This window comes from Ovis canadensis, chromosome X (assembly GCF_042477335.2).
Source record: "Ovis canadensis isolate MfBH-ARS-UI-01 breed Bighorn chromosome X, ARS-UI_OviCan_v2, whole genome shotgun sequence".
Classification (NCBI taxonomy): domain Eukaryota; kingdom Metazoa; phylum Chordata; class Mammalia; order Artiodactyla; family Bovidae; genus Ovis; species Ovis canadensis.
The window spans coordinates 106,718,205-106,738,957 of NC_091727.1; the positions used below are offsets into that span (position 1 = coordinate 106,718,205).

Below are 20,753 nucleotides of genomic sequence, written 5' to 3' on the forward strand. Positions count from 1 at the left end.
GTAAAAGAAAAAAGATAAAAATCCACAAAATGTTCATAATACATCTAAATTAATGTCTTTAATTATAATCAAATATTCATTCATGATAAATTTTCAGTTGTCTCATAAATGTCACTTTTTCCTGTTTATTTGAATCAGGATGCAAATAAAGTCCACATACTGTAATCAATAGATACGTCTCTTACATTTCTTTTATTTATAGGTTCCTCACATATCTTTTATGTCCAGCAGAGTATTCCACTGCCTGGATTTTGCTGAAAGCTATCCCATGGTGTTTAACATGTTCCTCTGTCTTCTGTATTTCTTCTAAATTAGTAGTTGGGTCTAGATACTTACTCAGGTTCAATTTTTAAAAAACAGTTTCAATTATTAACTAATTGGATCAAATCATAAGCAATGTTATTGCAAAGGGGTCCAGTACATGCTGTAATATTCTAGTTGGTACTACAATTAGAATAGTTGTTGTATTCTATTACAACTTACTAATATATATCATGAGGAACAGGATATATCATGCACCCTTTCTGCGGATTAGCAGTTTCCTTCTCTCGAGCCACAGCGGTCCCTTTGTTAATCTCGGTTTTCACTCTTCACACTCATCTAAAGTGAATGATGGGATGATGTAAGCTCAAAGCCAACATGTAAACATTTCATTGAAAAAAAGTCATAACTTAAAGTATCTTTCATAATTTACTATACAGCACATAAAAACTGCCTTATCTTAAGCTCTTTCTCACTCAACTGAGCGGGCTACCAGGGCATCCTAGGGCATGATAGAGATTCTCTTATCTCAGATGACTCACAGTTTAAATAAAATCTTCAGATAAAAACCACCCTGTATGCTTCAGTGGATTTCCGAAGTACCCTACGGCTGTATTCTGGAAATGCAAATCTATTTTGAACTCCTGGACACTTTCCCTTACCAACTTCTGGAAAGAAGGCTTTTGGATCAGAAGCTCTATTGATTTCCAGCCTATAAGACGACCTTTTAAATTGCTGGCAGACTTAGTAGCCAGCTTATTTCATGGGGGCCTTCCAATCAGTGGGTTTGCAAGCAGAGTGCTTTGTGTCACCCATTTCCTTTAACCCAATATCGAAGTCTTTACTTGCTTTTGTGTCTGTCTCTGCTGTTCTGACACTAATGTGCTCTAGCAACCAAATGAAGAAAATAAAAAGTGGCTCTTTAAACTAGTATCCAACCTTTCTACTCCTAGAGTCAATATCTTCTTAAAAGGTTATATATACACCCACATGTATACATATAGTTTATCTAACTTTTTAAATGCTAATGACTTACTTAGTATATAACCACAATAATACTGTCACTTCTAACAAAGTTAAGAGCCAAACATCCTGGAATGTGAAGTCAAGTGGGCCTTAGAAAGCATCACTATTAACAAAGCTAGTGGAGGTGATGGAATTCCAGTTGAGCTATTTCAAATCCTGGAAGATGATGCTGTGAAAGTGCTGCACTCAATATGCCAGCAAATTTGGAAAACTCAGCAGTGGCCACAGGACTGGAAGAGCTCAGTTTTCATTCCAATCCCAAAGAAAGGCAATGCCAAAGAATGCTCAAACTACTGCACAATTGCACTGATCTCACTTGCTAGTAAAGTAATGCTCAAAATTCTCCAAGCCAGGCTTCAGCAATACGTGAACCGTGAACTTCCTAATGTTCAAGCTGGTTTTAGAAAAGGCAGAGGAACCAGAGATCAAACTGCCAACATTTGCTGGATCATGGAAAAAGCAAGAGAGTTCCAGAAAAACATCTGTTTCTGCTTTATTGACTATGCCAAAACATTTGACTGTGTGGATCACCACAAACTGTGGAAAATTCTGAAAGAGATGGGAATACCAGACCACCTGACCTGCTTCTTGAGAAACCTGTATGCAGGTCAGGAAGCAACAGTTAGAACTGGACCTGGAACAACAAACTGGTTCCAAATAGGAAAAGGAGTACGTCAAGGCTGTATATTGTCACCCTGCTTATTTAACTTCTATGCAGAGTACATCATGAGAAACGCTGGGCTGGAAGAAACACAAGCTGGAATCAAGATTGCCAGGAGAAATATCAATAACCTCAGATATGCAGATGACACCACCCTTATGGCAGAAAGTTAAGAGGAACTAAAAAGCCTCTTGATGAAAGTGAAAAAGGAGAGCAAAAAAGTTGGCTTAAAGCCTAACATTCAGAAAACGAAGAAAACGAAGATCATGGCATCTGGTCCCATCACTTCATGGCAAATAGATGGGGAAACAGTGGAAACAGTGTCAGACTTTATTTTTTTGGGCTCTAAAATCACTGCAGATAGTGATTGCAGCCATTAAATTAAAAGACACTTACTCCTTGGAAGGAAAGTTATGACCAACCTAATTAGTATATTCAAAAGCAGAGACATTACTTTGGCAACAAAGGTCTGTCTAGTCAAGGCTATGGTTTTTCCAGTGGTCATGTATGGATGGGAGAGTTGGACTGTGAAGAAAGCTGAGCACTGAAGAACTGATGCTTTTGAACTGTGGTGTTGGAGAAGACTCGAGAGTCCCTTGGACTGCAAGGAGATCCAACCAGTCCATCCTAAAGGAGATCAGTCCTGGGTGTTCATTGGAAAGACTGATGCTAAAGCTGAAACTCCAATACTTTGGCCACCTCATGTGAAGAGTTGACTCACTGGAAAAGACTCTGATGCTGGGAGGGGTTGGGGGCAGGAGGAGAAGGGGATGACAGAGGATGAGATGGCTGGATGGCATCACTGACTCGATGGACATGAGTTTGTGTGAACTCTGAGAGTTGGTGATGGATGGGAAGGACTGGCATGCTGCAATTCATGGGATTGCAGAGTCAGACACGACCGAGCGACTGAACTGAACTGAACAAAGTTAATAATACTTCATTAATACTCAGTTCATATTTGAATTTCCCTGTTTATCCTAAGAAATGGTTAGTTTGAGTCAGGATCCAAACAAGGACCACACATTACATTTTGTGACTGTGTTTCTTAAGGCTCTTTTACTCTATAAACAGGATAGAATTTCTGTTTTATTTCAGTTTCCCTTCCTCCTTTTCTTCCCATGTGTAATAGGCTGAGTATTTGTGTCCATACCTTCCTCAAATTCATATGTTGAAATCCTAACCCTCCAATGTGAAGATATTAGAAGGAAGGGCCTTTGGGAGGTGATTAGGTCATGAGAGTGGAGCCCCCATGAATGGGATTAGTGCTTTTATTTAGCGCTCCATCACCCCTTCCATCATGTGAGGGCACAGCAAGGGACACAGCTGTCCAGAATCGAGGAGAAAGCCCTCACCAAGAACCCAACCATGCTGTCACCCTTATCTTGGCTGTGCAGGCCCCAGAAATGTAGGAAACAAATTTCTGTGGTTTATAAAGCCATCCAATCTATTATATATTCTGTTATAGTAGCCTGAACCTTGCTAAGACACTATGCTGTTGGAGAAATTGGGTTATTTGTTCCTTAAAATGCTCCACTTTCTGCATTTGGCTGATTACCTTCTTCTGGTACCAATTAACTTGTTCCTCTCTTTTATTTCCCATACACTGGTATTTAGATCGAGACTAGAGGATTGATTTGTTTCAGGTTTATTTCTTGTGGCAAAATACTTTGTAGGTGGTTATATGTACATTTAATTGCATCAGTCAGAAAGTACATTTTGTCTGTCTCCATTTTAGGGATGAAATTTATTTTTTAGTAGGTGTGTTTGGCCTATTCCTTGTTAAACTTTCACCTAATAGGTTTAGAGTTCATTGATGATCTTTTCTAAATTCATTATTTAATTTGGAGTTGTGAAATGGTGATTTTATCATCCCATCATTCCTTTTGCATTGATTAGTGGAATTCTCCATGATGAAGAACTTTCCTTCTCAACTCTTTTAGTGGCCTTGAAATACTGTTTGACCAGGAAATGTAGAATCATGCTTAACTCTTTACCTTTATTAATTTTTAGCTTAATCAGTTGTTGCTCTAGAAATCGCCAATGATAATCAATGAGTTTTTTTTTTCTTGAGTATCATCATGAAGTTGTAGAACTTTATATTCTTGATGTGCTTGAATCAACCATACTCTTTTTTTTAATGCTCAGTTAATTTGACAGTCTTTGGTTGGTAGAAGCCCCTGACAATTGGCTCCTGAGTCATTTTGACATATCCTCAGTAGGCTTTAATATCATCCTTGCTTACTGGTATGACAAGATGCCCCAATATCATCTTAAACATTTTCTACCTTAGATCTGGAAACAGCCATTTCTCCAGGGAGCCATGGATCCTTTTAATGAGAAATGCAATCAGCATAAGTAATTTTGTTTTTGTTTTTTAAACAGACTTTATTTTTTTTTATAGGATTTTGGAGTTTACAGAAAAATTGAGCCCAAACTACAGAGAGTTCCCACACGTGTCCTCTCTCCCTGCTCCACAGTTTCCCCTTTTATTACCATCTTGCATTACTCCAGTTGATGTTACAATTAATGAACCAATACTGATATATATTACTAACTAAAGTTCATAGTTTAAATTTAGGCTCGCTCTTTGTGCTGTATAGTCTATGGATTTTGACAACTGCAAGATTTCATGTGTTCATCATTATAGTATCATACAGAATGTTTTCACTGCCCTAAAAATGCCCTGTTGCTTAGACTATTGTATCCCTTTCTCTCTCTCCCTGAACTCCTGGCAGGCATTGATCTTTTCACTGTCTCCATAGTTTCGTTCATAAATACATATTTTTAAGTTCCATCAGATGAAGGAAGTGACAAAAAGACAAAAAATGAAGATAAAATGTTGCCCAGAGGAAGCGCTAAAGTTCCTGTGAAGGCAAAAAGGGATGGAATCTAGAAAGGATTAGCCCTGATACAAGAAGCTAAGGTCACCAAGAAGTTTAATAGAGAGGATAACTAAGCCTGGAGGGAAAGACTCCCTGAGCTGAATTTCTGTCTGGGGTGCAGATCTCAGACACTCTCAGAACCTGTGTCCTGCATTTTTGTGCACTCGGGCTTAGGGGATCTAGCCCTTCTCTTTTCAATCATCAAAGTGGTTTTGCGTTTCCTCCTACCCTTAGACCCCCCCCCCACCCAACTCTTAGACAATCTAGCTCTAGTATGAATCTCTATCATAGTTGCCAAACCTGAATGAGATACTATATATAACATGCCTTATATACAGGAAGCACTCAATAATAATCAGAAGTTGTTGTTACTGAATTAAGGCCCCCAAACTTTCAGATCTTGAGGTCCTCCACCTTTTTATTTGTTCCCAGGTTTTTTTTTTTTTGAGCTTTTTTTTTTTTTCTTTATTTTACTTTACAATACTGTATTGGTTTTGCCATACATTGACATGAATCCACCATGGGTGTACATGTGTTCCCAAACATGAACCCCCCTCACACCTCCCTCCCCACAACATCTCTCTGGGTCATCACCATGCACCAGCCCCAAGCATGCTGTATCCTGCATCAGACATAGACTGGCGATTTGATTCTTACATGATATTATACATGTTTCAATGCCATTCTCCCAAATCATCCCACCCTCTCCCTCTCCCTCTGAATCCAAAAGTCCGTTATACATATCTGTGTCTTTTTTGCTGTCTTGCATACAGGGTCGTCATTGCCATCTTTCTAAATTCCATATATATGTGTTAGTATACTGTATTGGTGTTTTTCTTTCTGGCTTACTTCACTCTGTATAATCGGCTCCAGTTTCATCCATCTCATCAGAACTGATTCAAATGTATTCCTTTTAGTGGCTGAGTAATACTCCATTGTGTATATGTACCACAGCTTTCTTATCCATTCATCTGCTGATGGACATCTAGGTTGTTTCCATGTTCTGGCTATTATAAACAGTGCTGCGATGAACATTGGGGTACATGTGTCTCTTTCAATTCTGGTTTCCTCGGTGTGTATGCCCAGCAATGGGATTGCTGGGTCATAAGGTAGTTCTATTTGCAATTTTTTAAGGAATCTCCACACTGTTCTCCATAGTGGCTGTACTAGTTTGCATTCCCACCAACAGTGTAGGAGGGTTCCCTTTTCTCCACACCCTCTCCAGCATTTATTGCTTCCAGATAGTACCAGGGCTTGTAGGATTTTAATGATGATCAATATTAGTGGTGAGGTCTCACCCAATTCCCCTACTTCTATTTACCTCTATACAGCTGCCCATATTTGAGGACACTTACTTAGAGTTCAGGAAAAATGACCACTGCCTTCCTCTTACTCTCCTGGTTTTGCAACGAACCCTTTAGGATCCCTCATGCCTTCTCCATGGCTAGAGTGTAGGTGAACCTTCTCTTTTACAGGTAAAGCTGACATAAAACTGGAATCTGTTCTCTTTTCTGTCTCTGAGATACAATATAGTTGCTTTAAGGAAGTGCAGGCCAATGGTGCAATTTTAGTTCCTCAAGAAAACAATGTCTGAACTCCCAGTGTTTAGAGTCTGCCCAATGGAGAAGACATGGAACCATTAGACATAATGAGTCTAGATAGGGTGGGCTGAGCGGCTATTATTATATGTCATAGGGCGCATAATCAGAAGTAGGTCAAGATGAAACTTACTGCTCTTCAGAGCTCCAGGTCTGCACCTACCAGAGCTTTATTGTTGCTGGTGGTTAGTTGCTAAGTCACGTCCGAATCTTTGTGACCCCATGGACTCTAGCCCACCAAGCTTCTCTGTCCATGAGATTCTCCAGGCAAGAATACAGGAGTGAGTTTCCATTCCCTTCTCCAGGGGATATTCCTGGACCAGGGATCAAACCCGTGTCTCTGCACTGGCAGGTGAATTCTTCACTGCTGAGCCACCTGGGAAGCCCCACCAGGGCTTTAGCAGCTGCCAAAATCTGGGTGCTTTAGACTTTCAGAGGCAAGGTTTAACTTATCCAAGTCCCTGCAGACAGTGATGAGATGCTACCACAGAGTGATGCCTCTGGGGTTCTTGCTGGGGGTGGTGGGGGTGGGGCTTTGTGTCTATAGGGTCACTATTTGACAGCTACTTAACAGGCTGCTGCCATCAGCTGGAAGTGGTAGCTTTCTCCCTCAGCTCCTGTGATAACTGGAATTAAGGATGACACAGTTGCTGTGAACTCTTTCAGGAGGTGTCTCTAGGACAAGTGGCTCATGTACTGATGGCTAGGTCTGGCCAATGAAAGCTGGCTAGGAGAACCATTTTGAAAGGAAGCATCTGAGTAGAAGCATATTGAACTCCAGGTCAGGTTAGGATGAGAGATGCCAAAAGTGTTAGTGAGAGGGAGATCTCAAGTTAATCCTGGGATATCAGTCTACAAACCTAGGTTAGGACTCCATCACAGGCCTCAGAATGATGGGCTTCTAGTCTTAGGTCTTTATAGCTCTCTAGACTAGAGTTAGTGTTGTCCCAAACTAGAGAAGGCAATGGCACCCCACTCCAGTACTCTTGCCTGGAAAATTCCATGGACAGAGGAGCCTGGTAGGCTGCAGTCCATGGGGTCGCTAAGAGTTGGACACGACTGAGCGACTTCACTTTCACTTTTCACTTTCATGCATTGGAGAGGGAAGTGGCAACCCACTCCAGTGTTCTTGCCTGGAGAATCCCAGGGACGGGGAGCCTGGTGGGCTGCCGTCTCTGGGGTTGCACAGAGTCAGACACGACTGAAGTGACTTAACAGCAGCAGCAGCAAACTAGAGAGGGGTTAGAGCTAAAAGTCAAGGCACCAGGCTACCAGGATTTAGAAATCTGCAGGGGAGGAAGCAAGGGAGGCTTGAATCTCATCTCTTTGGGCATACCTTCAGGAAGCATTTAAGTGGCCCAACTGGAATCTTGAAATCTAGGCCCTCTTTTATTACCACTTCCTCCCTTTTCTGGACAACTAGTTATTTTGCAATTAACAGTGGGCTGATTGGTTGGAAACGTTTACTTGAGTGAGCCAAGATTTAAATTTGCTTCCTGGAAAGTATCTTGGAAGGGTTAGAAGCCTGCAAATGGGTAGTTGGTTGCAAAAGGGAATTAGATGGAGAGAGGATTCTTCTCTATTAATCTCCACTTAGATAGTGATTAGACTTGTGAAGACAGTTGAGAACTTAATTGTTCAATGTCATCAGGAAGTCAATTATTTTAATCTTTCTTCAATAGTTAGCTATTAATTAACTGGGAATAAAGAGGAGAATAATTGGAGATGGATTTGCTCAGACTAGGTTGTACCTTATAGAGTCAGTATTCTTGGCTGTTAATGAGATCTTAGATTAAAGGAAGTAGGCACAAAGGGATGCAACCAGCTAGACATGATGCTTGGCTAACAGCAGAATGATGGACTAGATGGACTCAGAGTGTCCTGTTCCTTTTCCCAACTTTTTCAGCAATCTTTTCCCCAAGATGCTACATAGCAGTCCCAACCCTGAAGCTATGCTGCTATAGACTGAACCCCAAGTTTCACACATAATGATTAACAGTTCAGGTTTGGAGTTGGATCTGATCTAGAATCCCATCATGGCCACTCATCATCTGTGACCTTGACTGAGTTACTTAATCTCTTTCAGTTTCCCCAGCTGTAAAATGGCAATAATAATAATACTTACCACATGATTATTCAGAGAATTATATGAAATTAATGCACATAAAGCACTTAGTGTAATGCCTGGCAAAAAAAGGTACTCTACAATAAGTATTCATTTCCTTTTATGCTTTTCCAGACCATAAATCTTCTGTGGTGGAAAATCCCAAGAGCTCTGATATTTCACACATACCTCTTCCTATAAAGCTGCTGCTGCCAATAAAGGCTTGATAAACCCTTGGGTCCTGCTCAGGGCTGGCCTGGCAGCCCCTCTGTCTTTGACAAGCCCATCTCTACCCTTTCCAATGCAGTGTAATTGTTTTGAGTGTGGGCTCTAGAGTATAGACAGATCTGGGCTGGAAGCCACAGGTCAACTACTCCCTGGCTGTACAACTTTGGACAAATCATTTAACCCTTCTGTGCCATGATTCCTTGTCTATAAAATAGTGATAACAGTGTTGTTACCTCATTGGATTGCTGGGAGGATTCAGTGAGCTGATGCATGTAAAGTGCTTAGAACAATGTCTGACACATGTTAAGTGCTCAAAAAGTTTTAGCTATATTATTATCTATATTGTTCTCTCCATCCAGGCTACCATTCACTCAGGGACCTGAGAGGTATCAAGAGTTCATCTGACAAAATCACATTAGTGGACACTTAATAGGTTAAGGGTCCCTTACTTCATCACCATGAAACTAAGGACACCATTACCTAGTGGCAACTTATGGGTTCTAACCTGTGCTCAGTGGCTAAGTCGTGTCTGACTCTTTACCATCCCATGGACTGTAGCCCGCCAGGCTCCTCTGTCCATGGAATTCTCCAGGCTAGAATACTGGAGTGGGTAGCCATTTCTTTCTCCAGGGGATCTTTCTGATACAGGGACTGAACCCAAGTCTCCTGCATTGCAGGCAGATTCTTTACCATCTAAGACACCAGGGAAGCTCAGGGTTCTAACTTGTGCCATTTTAAGACATGGCAACCAAATTTTTGACACTTTCCCATTGAGAAGTGATATCTAGTCCCCTCCCCTTGAATCTGGGTTCTGTGAATGCTTGACCAATAGAATAGGCAGAAGGGGCACTGTGCCAGTTTCTGGGCCTATGCCTCAAGAAACTCTACTTCCTATCACTGGGGGTGTTCATTCTTGGAACTGGGCCAGATGCTGTGACAAAAGCCAGCCAGCCCACGGAAAGGCACTGTGGAGAGGAAATGAAGTTCCTGGCCCTCAGTCCTGGCTGAGCTCTCACTTGCCAGCCAGCGTGAACTTGCCAGTCAATGTGAGGAGCCATCTGGGGTGTAGATCCTCTAACTCCACGTTGAGCCACCCCAATCGACGTCATATGAAGCAAAGATAAGCCCACTTTGTCAAAACTTGCCCATTGTTGTGACTAGCATTAATGTTGCTGTTTTAAGCCACAAAGTTTGAGATGACAGCAACAGATAATTTGGCTTCATAGCTGGCACTAGAAACTAGAAACTGCCTGCCAATGCAGGAGATGCAAGAGACGTGGGTTTGATCCCTGGGTTGGGAAGTTCCCCTGGAGGAGGAAATAGCCACCCACTCCAGTATTCTTGCCTGGAAAATCATATAGATAGAGGAACCTGGCGGGCTATGGTCCATAGGGTCGCAAAGAGTCAGACACTACTGAGCACACACACATACACGACAGATAATCAGAATATAAATTGTGGGTAGTTGGCAAATAGACATGTATTGCCAACTACATCATACCAGTGGTAAGTGGTCCTAGTCACATGTTCAGTTCAGTCACTCAGTCGTGTCCAGCTCTTTGCGACCCCATGAATCACAGCACGCCAGGCCTCCCTGTCCATCACAAACTCCCGGAGTTCACTCAGACTCACGTCCATAGAATCAGTGATGCCATCCAGCCATCTCATCCTCGGTCGACCCCTTCTCCTCCTGCCCCCAATCCCTCCCAGCATCAGAGTCTTCTCCAACGAGTCACCTCTTCGCATGAGGTGGCCAAAGTACTGGAGTTTCAGCTTTAGCATCATTCCTTCCAAAGAAATCCCAGGGTTGATCTCCTTCAGAATGGACTGGTTGGATCTCCTTGCAGTCCAAGGGACTCTCAAGAGTCTCCTCCAACACCACAGTTCAAAAGCATCAATTCTTCGGCGCTCAGGCTTCTTCACAGTCCAACTCTCACATCCATACATGACCACAGGAAAAACCATAGCCTTGACTAGACGGACCTTAGTTGGCAAAGTAATGTCTCTGCTTTTGAATATGCTATCTAGGTTGGTCATAACTTTTCTTCCAAGGAGTAAGCGTCTTTTAATTTCATGGCTGCAATCACTATCTGCAGTGATTTTGGAGCCCAAAAATAAAGTCTGACACTGTTTCCACTGTTTCCCCATCTATTTGCCATGAAGTGATGGGACCGGATGCCATGATCTTCGTTTTCTGAATGTTGAGCTTTAAGCCAACTTTTTCACTCTCCTCTTTTACTTTCATCAAGAGGTTTTTTAGTTCCTCTTCACTTTCTGCCATAAGGGTGGTGTCATCTGCATATCTGAGGTTATTGATATTTCTCCTGGCAGTCTTGATTCCAGCTTGTGTTTCTTCCAGTCCAGCGTTTCTCATGATGTACTCTGCATAGAAGTTAAATAAGCAGGCTGCAGGGGTGCAGGAGGGCCTAGAGGAGCCATCCCACGTTGAAGGTCAGGAAGGGCAGCAGTGAGGAGATACCCCTCATCCAAGGTAAGGAGCAGTGGCTGCGCTTTGCTGGAGCAGCCATGAAGAGATACCCCACGCCCAAGGTAAGAGAAACCCAAGTAAGATGGTAGGTGTTGCAAGAGAGCATCAGAGGGCAGACACACTGAAACCATACTCACAGAAAACTAGTCAATCTAATCACACTAGGACCACAGCCTTGTCTAACTCAATGACACTAAGCCATGCCCGTGGGGCAACCCAAGACAGGCGAGTCTTGGTGGAGAGGTCTGACAGAATGTGGTCCACTGGAGAAGGGAATGGCAAACCACTTAAGCATTCTTGCCTTGAGAACCCCATGAACAGTATGAAAAGGCAAAATGATAGGATACTGAAAGAGGAACTCCCCAGGTCAGTAGGTACCCAATATGCTATTCATGTGTAGGGCTGGCCTTTGACTGAATTAGGGAATGGAATTGTCCTGGGATGTGGTTGTTAATTCTAATACTTCAGTCTTAAAAAATAAACCAGAAACACAAAATGGTTTTGACCAAAATATGGACAGTATTACACTAAGTATCAATCCCTTCCATATCCCATATCTCAGAAATGATATCATGTACCAACCAGTTGTTCAAGTAAAACACATATGGGTCATCCATGAATCCTTCCTCCTTCCTTTCCCTGACCTCCTGTAAAGAGTTCATTAGAAAGTACTATTGTCTCCACCTTCAAAATGTACCCTAAATCTGTCCTTTGTTTCTCCATCCCCATGGTCACTTTGTTGCTTTTGTTCAGTCTCTCAGTCATGTCCGACTCTTTGTGACACCATGAACTGCAACATGCCAGGCTTCCCTGTCCATCACCATCTCCCAGAGTTTGCTCAAACTCATGTCCATCGGATTGGTGATGCCATCCAACCATCTCATCCTCTATCATCCCCTTCTTCTCCTGCCCTCAATCTTTCCTAGGATCAGGGTCTTTTCCAGTGAGTCGGCTCTTTGCATCAGGTGGCCAAAGTATTGGAGCTTCAGCTTCAGCATCAGTCCTTCCAATGAATATTCAGGTTTGATTTCCTTTAGAATTGACTGGTTTGATCTCCTTACTGTCCAAGGAACTCTCAAGAGTCTTCTCCAGCACCACAGTTCAAAAGCATCAATTCTTCTGGTGCTCAGCTTTCTTTATGGTCCAACTCTCACATCTGTACAAGACTAATGGAAAAACCATAGCTTTGACTATATGGACTTTGTCAGGAAAATGATGTCTTTGCTTTTTAATATGCTGTCTAGGTTTGTCATAGCTTTTCTTCCATGGAAAAAGCATCTTTTAATTTCGTGGCTGCAGTCATCATCCACAGTGATTTTGGCCTCTTTTCTCCATCCCCACGGTCACTACTGTAGTCCAAACTATCCTTTTGTCTTACTTGGGCTAACCTGTATTGGACACAAACTCATGTGCCTTCTTGGGCTCATCTCTGAGATACTGCCCACTTTTTAAATCATTCTGCCATCATTCCATTTTTGGGTGATCCTTCCTGAGTTTTAGGAGCTACAGGTAGTGTAAGTTGAAGCCCTGTACCTGAAAGACCCTCATGTCCTGTCCTACCCATTTACCTGTGAGTGCCAACTTATCACTCCACTTCCACACCTGGGTAAAATGCCATACCAAGAGAATGGGATCTGGCTTTGTGAGAGGCTGCGAAGGGACCAGAAGATGCAACTGGAAGTGATGGGGGAGTTAGTACCCTGGGGTATGAGATTTGACTAGTGGAAATGAGGACGTGTGAGGGAACTAGGCAGTTATTTCTCCTACTTTCTCCACTCTGAAATGTGTATGTGTGTTTTCCTTTCAACCTTTGTGAGCAAATACACTTGGCAAGTAACCTGCAGTTTTGTGACGTAATGGCCAGTGAGGTAATGCTTTGCATCACATTGATACATCTTTCCTTGCTTCACTTGTCTTTTTCCGTCATCCTGTTGCCTTAGGCTTATATAACTCCCATATGGTCAGTACTTGCTTTTCTGAATCAGGCTGTGTTTTATAAGACCCTGGCTAAGACACTTACTTTTAAAAATGGTTCTAGAAAAACAGACTATCAGGATGGGGGTTTGGAGTTGTATTGTTCTCCTGTCAAAAGCAGTAGATATCATTTCATTTTTTTAGATTCTGCATATAAGCAATATCATATTGGTCTTTCCCCAACTTACTTCGCTTATTATGATAATCTCCAGGTCCACCCATGTTGGAAAATGGCATTATTTCACTCTTTTTAATAGCTGAGTAATATTCCATTGTGTATATGCACTGCATCTTCTTTATCCATTCATCTGTTGGTAGACATTTAGGTTGCTTCCATGTCTTTGCTATTGTAAGTAGCACAGCAATGAACATTGGGGTGCATGTATCCTTTTGAAACATGTTTTTCTGCAGATATATACCAGGAGTTGTATTGCTGGGTCATGTGGTAGCTGGGTCACATGGTAGCATTGTTTTTATTTTTTTAAGGAACCTCCATACTGTTCTCCATAGTGGCTGCACCAATTTACACTCCCACCAATAGTGTAGGAGGTTTCCCTTTTTTCCATACCCTCTCCAGCATTTGTTATTCATAGACTTTTAAATGATGGTCATTCTGACCAGTGTGAGGTGGTCCCTTATTGAAATTGTGATTTGCATTTCTCTAATAATTAGCAATGTGAGCATCTTTTCATGTGCCTCTTGACCATCTGTATATCTTCTTTGGAGAACTGTCTATTTAGGTCTTCTGCCCATTTTTTGATTGGGTTGTTTGTTTTTTTGATAGTCACCTGAGCTGTAAACATGGTACAAATGAACTTACTTATAAAACAGAAATAGACTCACAGATTTAGAGAATGATACTAACAGTTTTCAGGGGATACGGGAAGGGGCACAGATTGGGAGGTTTGGGATGGACATGTACACACTGCTATACTTAAAACAGATAACCAGGAAGGACCTACTGTACAGCACAGGGAACACTGCTCAATATTCTGTAATAACCTAAATGAATAAAAGAGTTAATCCATCTATATGTATAACTGAATCACTTTGCTGTACATCTGAAACTAACACAACATGGTTAATCAATTATGCTCCAACATAAAATAAAGATCAATAAAATAAAGCAAAGGATAAATTATCAAAAATATAAACAAAGGACAAAAAAAAAAAAAGCAGTAGGGACACTGGCTGGTGTTAAGTGTATGAAGATAATCCCTGCCATGAAATGGCATTGCAGTCACTTGAGCTTTCACCTGTGCAATATGGTATTTTATTGGTATGATACAGAGGTACAAGGCAAGATATGGGGAGGTCAAGTGGCTGTGGCACTTAATCGATAAACAGACAATGCTATTTATAAGGAACTTGGAGTGGAATGGTTGCTCTTGACTGCAGGAGGAACTCTGCCTCCATGGCAGATTTAAAGGAGATCCTTATCTCCTGTAGCTACAGGACAGACTACTAAACATCCGGCTCAGGATCTGATAAGGGTGGCATAGATACAAAAAGGACTAAATGTACAACCTTGTCAGGCCATTTTTTCAAGAGCAGATAGGGAACAAGTGGAACATAGAGATCTGGGATGGTTATTTTGATAGATGAATCCAAGTATTATGAACCCTCCAATTTCTCTGAACTTTTCTTGCTGGCAGAAGCAGCTCTCTTTCAGAATCATGCCAGAGGGCGCTCTTGCTGACGTCTTAGTGTGCGCCGGAAGTGCTTCCCTGGGAACGCGGCAACGAGCGGGCGACTACAGTTACGGGATCTCCAGGCGGCCCAGAGTTGTGGCTTACAGAGGAGATGAAATGTGGTCTGAGGGACGATATGGCTATGAAAGACTCCCAAGAGAAAGAGTACCTCCTCGAAGTCACCCCAGTGATGGCTACCGTAGAGTAGTTAATGTTGTGTCAAAGAAACCACCACTGCTAGACAGACCTGGTGAAGGAAGCTACAATAGATATTACAGTCATGTTGATTACCGAGCCTATGACGAGGGCCGCAGTTTTTCTCATGATCGAAGAAGTGGTCCACCTCACAGAGGAGATGAATCTGGCTATAGGTGGACGAGAGATGATCATTCTGCAAGCCGACAGCCTGAATACAGGGACATGAGAGACAGCTTTAGAAGAAAAAATTTCTACTCCTCCCATTATGTGAGAGACCGGTCACCTCATAAAAGAGACACTCCTATTTTCAGAGAATCACCTGTAGGCCGAAAGGATTCTCCACACAGCAGATCTGGCTCCAGTGTCAGCAGTAGAAGTTACTCTCCAGAAAGAAGCAAAACTTATTATTTCCATCAGCCTCAACATAGAAAGTCCGTGCGTACTGGTGCCTGCTACAAACAGCAGAACGAAGGAAAGCCAGAAAGAGGTAAAGAAAGACCTGTTCAACCTTTGAAAACATCAAGAGACACTTCACCCTCAAGTTCTTCAGCAGTTCCTTCATCAAAGGTATTAGAAAAACCCAGTAGGCTAACTGAAAAGGAACTTGCTGAAGCTGCAAGCAAGTGGGCCGCTGAAAAGCTAGAGAAGGCAGATGAAAGTAACTTACCTGAAATTTCTGAGTATGAGGCGGGATCCACAGCACCATTGTTCATTGACCATCCAGTAGAACCTGAGTCAAATGCAACAGATGGCATAGAATTGTTCGAAGACAGTCAGCTAACCAGTCACTCTAAAGCAATAGCAACAAAAACCAAAGAGATTGAACAGGTTTACCGACAAGACTGTGAAACTTTTGGGATGGTTGTGAAAATGCTGATTGAAAAAGATCCTTCGCTAGAAAAGTCTGTACAGTTTGCATTGATACAGAATTTACATGAAATCAGTGAGCGGTGTGTTGAAGAACTCAAGCATTTTATTGCAGAGTATGACACCTCTAGTCAAGATTTTGGAGAGCCGTTTTAGATTGCTTTCTCAGGCAAAAAAAAATTTCTAGATTTTTTTCCCCCTGGATTGTGTAAATCCTTAATATATGGAATTTTTGTGAAGAGAAATACTTTATGATAGTTGACCATATTTCCAATATCAAATAAACATCTAAAATAGTCTAAGATATTTTAATTAGAATTTTTTTATCTACATGTAGAGCCTTCTAATCCATACTTATCTTTTTTTCCCCCTATCCTAAAACAATGGGTCAATTAATTTTTCAAGCTTCCTTGAAAATGCAGTCCAAGATTTCTGTACTTACAGGACATGTCCTATAGTCTTCCATTGTTACATGATCATTTATTTGGTCACACTAGTGTAATTTATAGGTTAGAGTACATTCCACTTAAACATTTGTAGACTTTTTGCATTTCATAGTCAGTGATATCATGTGAAAATGTTATAGTTCTGAGTTGTGTTTTATTGACTTGTTGCTTGCTTACCTTAGGCTTTGTAACTTTCAATATGTTTAAGTATATTCAAATAAACTTAATACTTTGGTATCTTAGGGAATATTTGCTTTAAGGATAATTCTCATTGTGATAAAATAGAGCATTTAAACCTCTAAAAGATACCTCATAATAAAATCCTGTTTATCAAGTAAAAAAAAAAAATCATGCCAGAGGAGGATAATTTTCCTTTTCATGGAGACTGTGTAATAATTTCACCTGAAACAGTTGCCTTGTGAGCTGACCTTTTCTTCTCAAGATGCACTCTACCATCCTCATTACCCCCAGTCGATAACCAGAACCACATCTCAAACAGCTTCGATAGAAAAGTACACACCCAGCTCCAGCAAATTTTTTATGCTCATCAATGGGGAGAATTGAAAGCAGTTCACAAGTTCAAAACCATTATTTGCACTCAAGAAGCCAGATACACTCCAAAATACATACTGCATGATTCCATTTAAATGACTTCCAAGAACGGACATACAAACCTATGGAGAAAGAAAATTGAAAAGTGGTTAACTTTGGGTGGGCATCAGGATTAACTGGAAAGGGCAGGAGGGAACTTTCTAGGGTGATGGAAATGCTACGTATCTAATTTTGAATGGTGGTTATGGGAGTGTATATAGCTGTCAGGGGCTCTGAAGGACAGTGGGGAAGGAAATCTTCCAGTGAGTCAACTTCCTTTCACTAAAACTGCTCTAGCACCTGCTGCAGTGAGGTGCCCAGGCTGCCAACAGCCCTCATACAGTACCATTTTCAGGGAGACCAGCCTGTTGCCTGGTGTCAGGTCAATTATTTGGATCCCTTCTATCCTGAAGTAGGCAGTGATTCTCCCTCAGCTGAATGGTTTTCTACTTTAGATATGGACTTGCCTTCTCTGCCATCTTGCCCACACTGGCACCGCTGTCTGCTGGCTTACAGAATGTCTGATAGAACAGTAGAACTGACTGCTGAAGGCTCAGCTAAGGTTCCAGAAAGAGGGTTGGGTGCTGTATATCATGTGCTGCATGTGCTAAGTTGCTCAGTTGTGTTGGACTCTCTGTGACCCCATGGACTGTAGCCCGCCAGGCTCTTCTGTCCATGGGATTTTCCAGGCAAGAATACTGGAGTGGGTTGTCATGCCCTCTTCCAGGGGATCTTCCTGACCCAGGGATCAAACCCAAATCTCTTGCATCTCCTACATTGGCAGGCAAGTTATTTAGCACTAGCGCCACTTGGGATATGCTAGAATGTGATATATGCCTTGATCCTCTGATTGATACAGAGTACAATATCTCTTCTAGTTAGAGCACACATATCCAGGAATCTGAGTCAGCATGATTGGAAAATCCTATAAATACTACAGGAGGTGGGAGTCTCCTTCCCATTTTGCTTGGATAACAGTACTGATAGCGTTGTTCATGCTGATGGCAGCCATAGCTGCTGCCAAAGACAACCAAGGGCTCATACAAAGAATGCCATGGTCAGAAGCAGCTGGAGAAACTAAATGACAGATAAGGAGAGTGGAAGAATCAGGTAAACAGAAAGAATTTGGGGGTTTTGGCTTTGGTGAAACAAGTTAGATTTCTTGGCTCATAGAGACCCAGCTTTAAATCCCTATTCTACAGCTTAGATCTGCATGACCTTGAGCAAATAGTGTTATCTTCTGAACCTCACTTCCATCTGTAAAAGAGATAATAATAGTATCTACTGGCAGAATTATTGTGAGCATTAATTCATGCTTGTAGTAGAATTCGTAAAGTGACTAGAATGGTGCCTGGCAAAGATCAAATGTTCAATAAAATTACGTGTGCAAAGAACACACTTCTCATTTTAAGACAGACATGGTATGACTCTAAAAGCAATGAGGTGGAAGTGTCCCAGAAGCTCCTTGAAGGAGCTTCCTTGATGGTACCCTCAGAGTGCCAAAGATAGATTTGCCTTGACACCAGTGAAATTTGAGCTCCAGGGTCCTGTGTTTCTACCAGCCCCTTCTAAAGCTCTGAGAGTGACCCTGGGAATGTGCTCATATAATCATGTGAACTGTTTTTAAACTATATTTAACTATTTTCTAAAATTTCTTTTAATATATTTCTCCAGAAATTCCCTTAAAATAACCACTGTTTTTTTCATTTTCATTTCTGCATTTTGTTTTGGGTGTTCAGTGGGAAAGGATCTTTCAGAGAGCTGTCTGCAACAATTTTCTGCAAATAATATTTTGATTTTATTTATTGGTTTTATTTCTACTTTTTGAGTAGTCCTGCTCTGGCCTCATGCACGATTGTCATTCTGGGACCTCTCCCTGCATCTCTTCTACATTCCATCCACCGTTTCCTGGATTTGATATGTTCTTCTCAAAAGTTTCCTAAGAAAATATGCATTGGAAGTAAAATCTTTGAAAATTTGAATATCTGAAAATGTCTTTATGCTTTTCCAGAACTTTTTGTTATTCGGCTGGGTGTGTATTTCTAAATTGGAAAAAAATCCCCAGTGTTTAACTTGCAGTATTATTTTTGAGGAAGTGAATGTGATTCTGATTCCCAATCAGTATTCTTGATCTCCACATGTGTCCTGTTATGATTATTCCAGAAGCTTAGGATACTTGGGCTTCCATGGTGGCTCAGTGGTACAGGATCTGCCTGCCAAGCAGGAGACATGGGTTCAGTCCCTGGGTTGGGAAGATTCCTTGGAGGAGGGCATGGCAAGCCACTCTAGTATTCTTGCCTGAGGGGAATCCCATGAACAGAGGAGCCTGGTGGGCTACAGTCCATGGACTCGCAGAAGAGTCAGACACAACTTAGTGACTAAACAACAACAACAAGCTCTGATTTTTCCAAAATTTAATGATGATAAGGCTTATTGAGGCTATTTTTCATTCATCATACTGGCCACTCAGTGGGTTTTTCTATCTGGAAACTCATGTCCTTTAGTTGTGGGGAATAATCTTGTATTCTTTCTTTAATGTTTTCCTTCTCTCCTTTTTACTGTTGTCTCTTTCTAGTATACCTATTAATCACATATTGGAAATCCTTGACTGGTACATTGATTTTATATTTATCTCTTTCTTCTCCATGTTTGATGAAACCAAGCTTCATCAGTACCTCCTAACCTTAGCATATGGGGAGGAAAAGCAGATGAAAGACTGGTAAATGAACAGAATGGAGGACGATCTCATCCCAAGTGCTCACAAAGGAAGACCAATGAAAAGCAAGCTGATTTTCCCTTCAAAATTCCAGATAGGCTTGGGAGTTGGAAGAACCATGTGACTTTGACAGTGATAAAAAAACTTGGAGATAATTTAAAAGTCTGTTTAGGGAACAGTTTTCATGTGCCAAATACACACTGAGGCCAAACAAACCAGAACATAACAGTTTGGAGCAGAAGAAGGTTTATTGAAGGGCAAAGCAAGGAAAATGAGTGGCTCATGTGCAAAACACCCAAACTCCTCAATGGGTTTCAGGGAAGCTTTTTAAAGGCCAGTGAGGGAAGGGGGTTGCAGGGTATGTGATGAGCTCGTGGACAATTCTCTGATTGGTTGGTGGTGAGGTAACAGGGTGGTGTCACAGGGGTTAACATTATCAATCCTTAAGTATTAGTAGGTCTGGGGACTATGCGCTCATGATCATCATGTGGTTAACTTCTTCATTTGGCGGAGTTTTTATCATTGGCAAAACAATTCAGAAAGTCTTCATCAGATACTATTATACTTCAGGGTGGAACTAAAGATTCTGTCACTGCCATATGGCTGATATACTGTTTAAACTCTTACCAGTTCTCCTGGCCCAACTACTACTTTTGTTACTACATGTTTTCAATCATTAATTCTTGATCCAGGCTTTTGTGACTCAGGAGAAGCCTGGGAGACTAGAGCTTTTGTACAAACAAGAGGCAGGCAGAGGACACAGTTGGTGGTGGGTGGCGGGGGGGGGGGCGGGGAGGTCCTGTCTCTGGAAGGCCCCACAGGGCCCTGCTTGGTTTCGAGGTGACTTTGGAACTCATTCTAGAAGACAATTTTGATTTTTGTCTTTCAGTTGTATGTATCATGATGGAAGGTAAGATTACATGGTTGTGAGCCTGAGTAGCATATTGAAAATAGGGGAGGTTAGGGGCCAAAATGTATACTAAATACAATATAAAATTACACTTCTATGTTTTCTTATC

At 41.6% G+C, this 20,753-nt stretch overlaps 1 protein-coding gene and 1 long non-coding RNA gene across 3 annotated transcripts in view; both read left to right on the forward strand.

Moving 5' to 3' along the window:
• Positions 1-20,753, forward strand: part of LOC138931170 (uncharacterized) — an 854,662-nt gene that overhangs the window by 91,894 nt on the left and 742,015 nt on the right. The window lies entirely within an intron of this gene.
• On the forward strand, positions 14,887-16,775 carry LOC138931168 (periphilin-1-like). 2 transcript variants are annotated; one of them, XM_070292063.1, is made up of 2 exons: positions 14,887-15,103; positions 15,269-16,775. In XM_070292063.1, the coding sequence occupies exons 1-2, from the start codon at positions 14,902-14,904 to the stop codon at positions 16,135-16,137; spliced, it is 1,071 nt and encodes a 356-aa protein (XP_070148164.1). In that variant the 5' UTR covers positions 14,887-14,901; the 3' UTR covers positions 16,138-16,775. The 2 variants fall into 2 exon arrangements, with proteins under 2 accessions (XP_070148164.1, XP_070148163.1); XM_070292062.1 differs by having other exon boundaries at positions 14,887-16,775.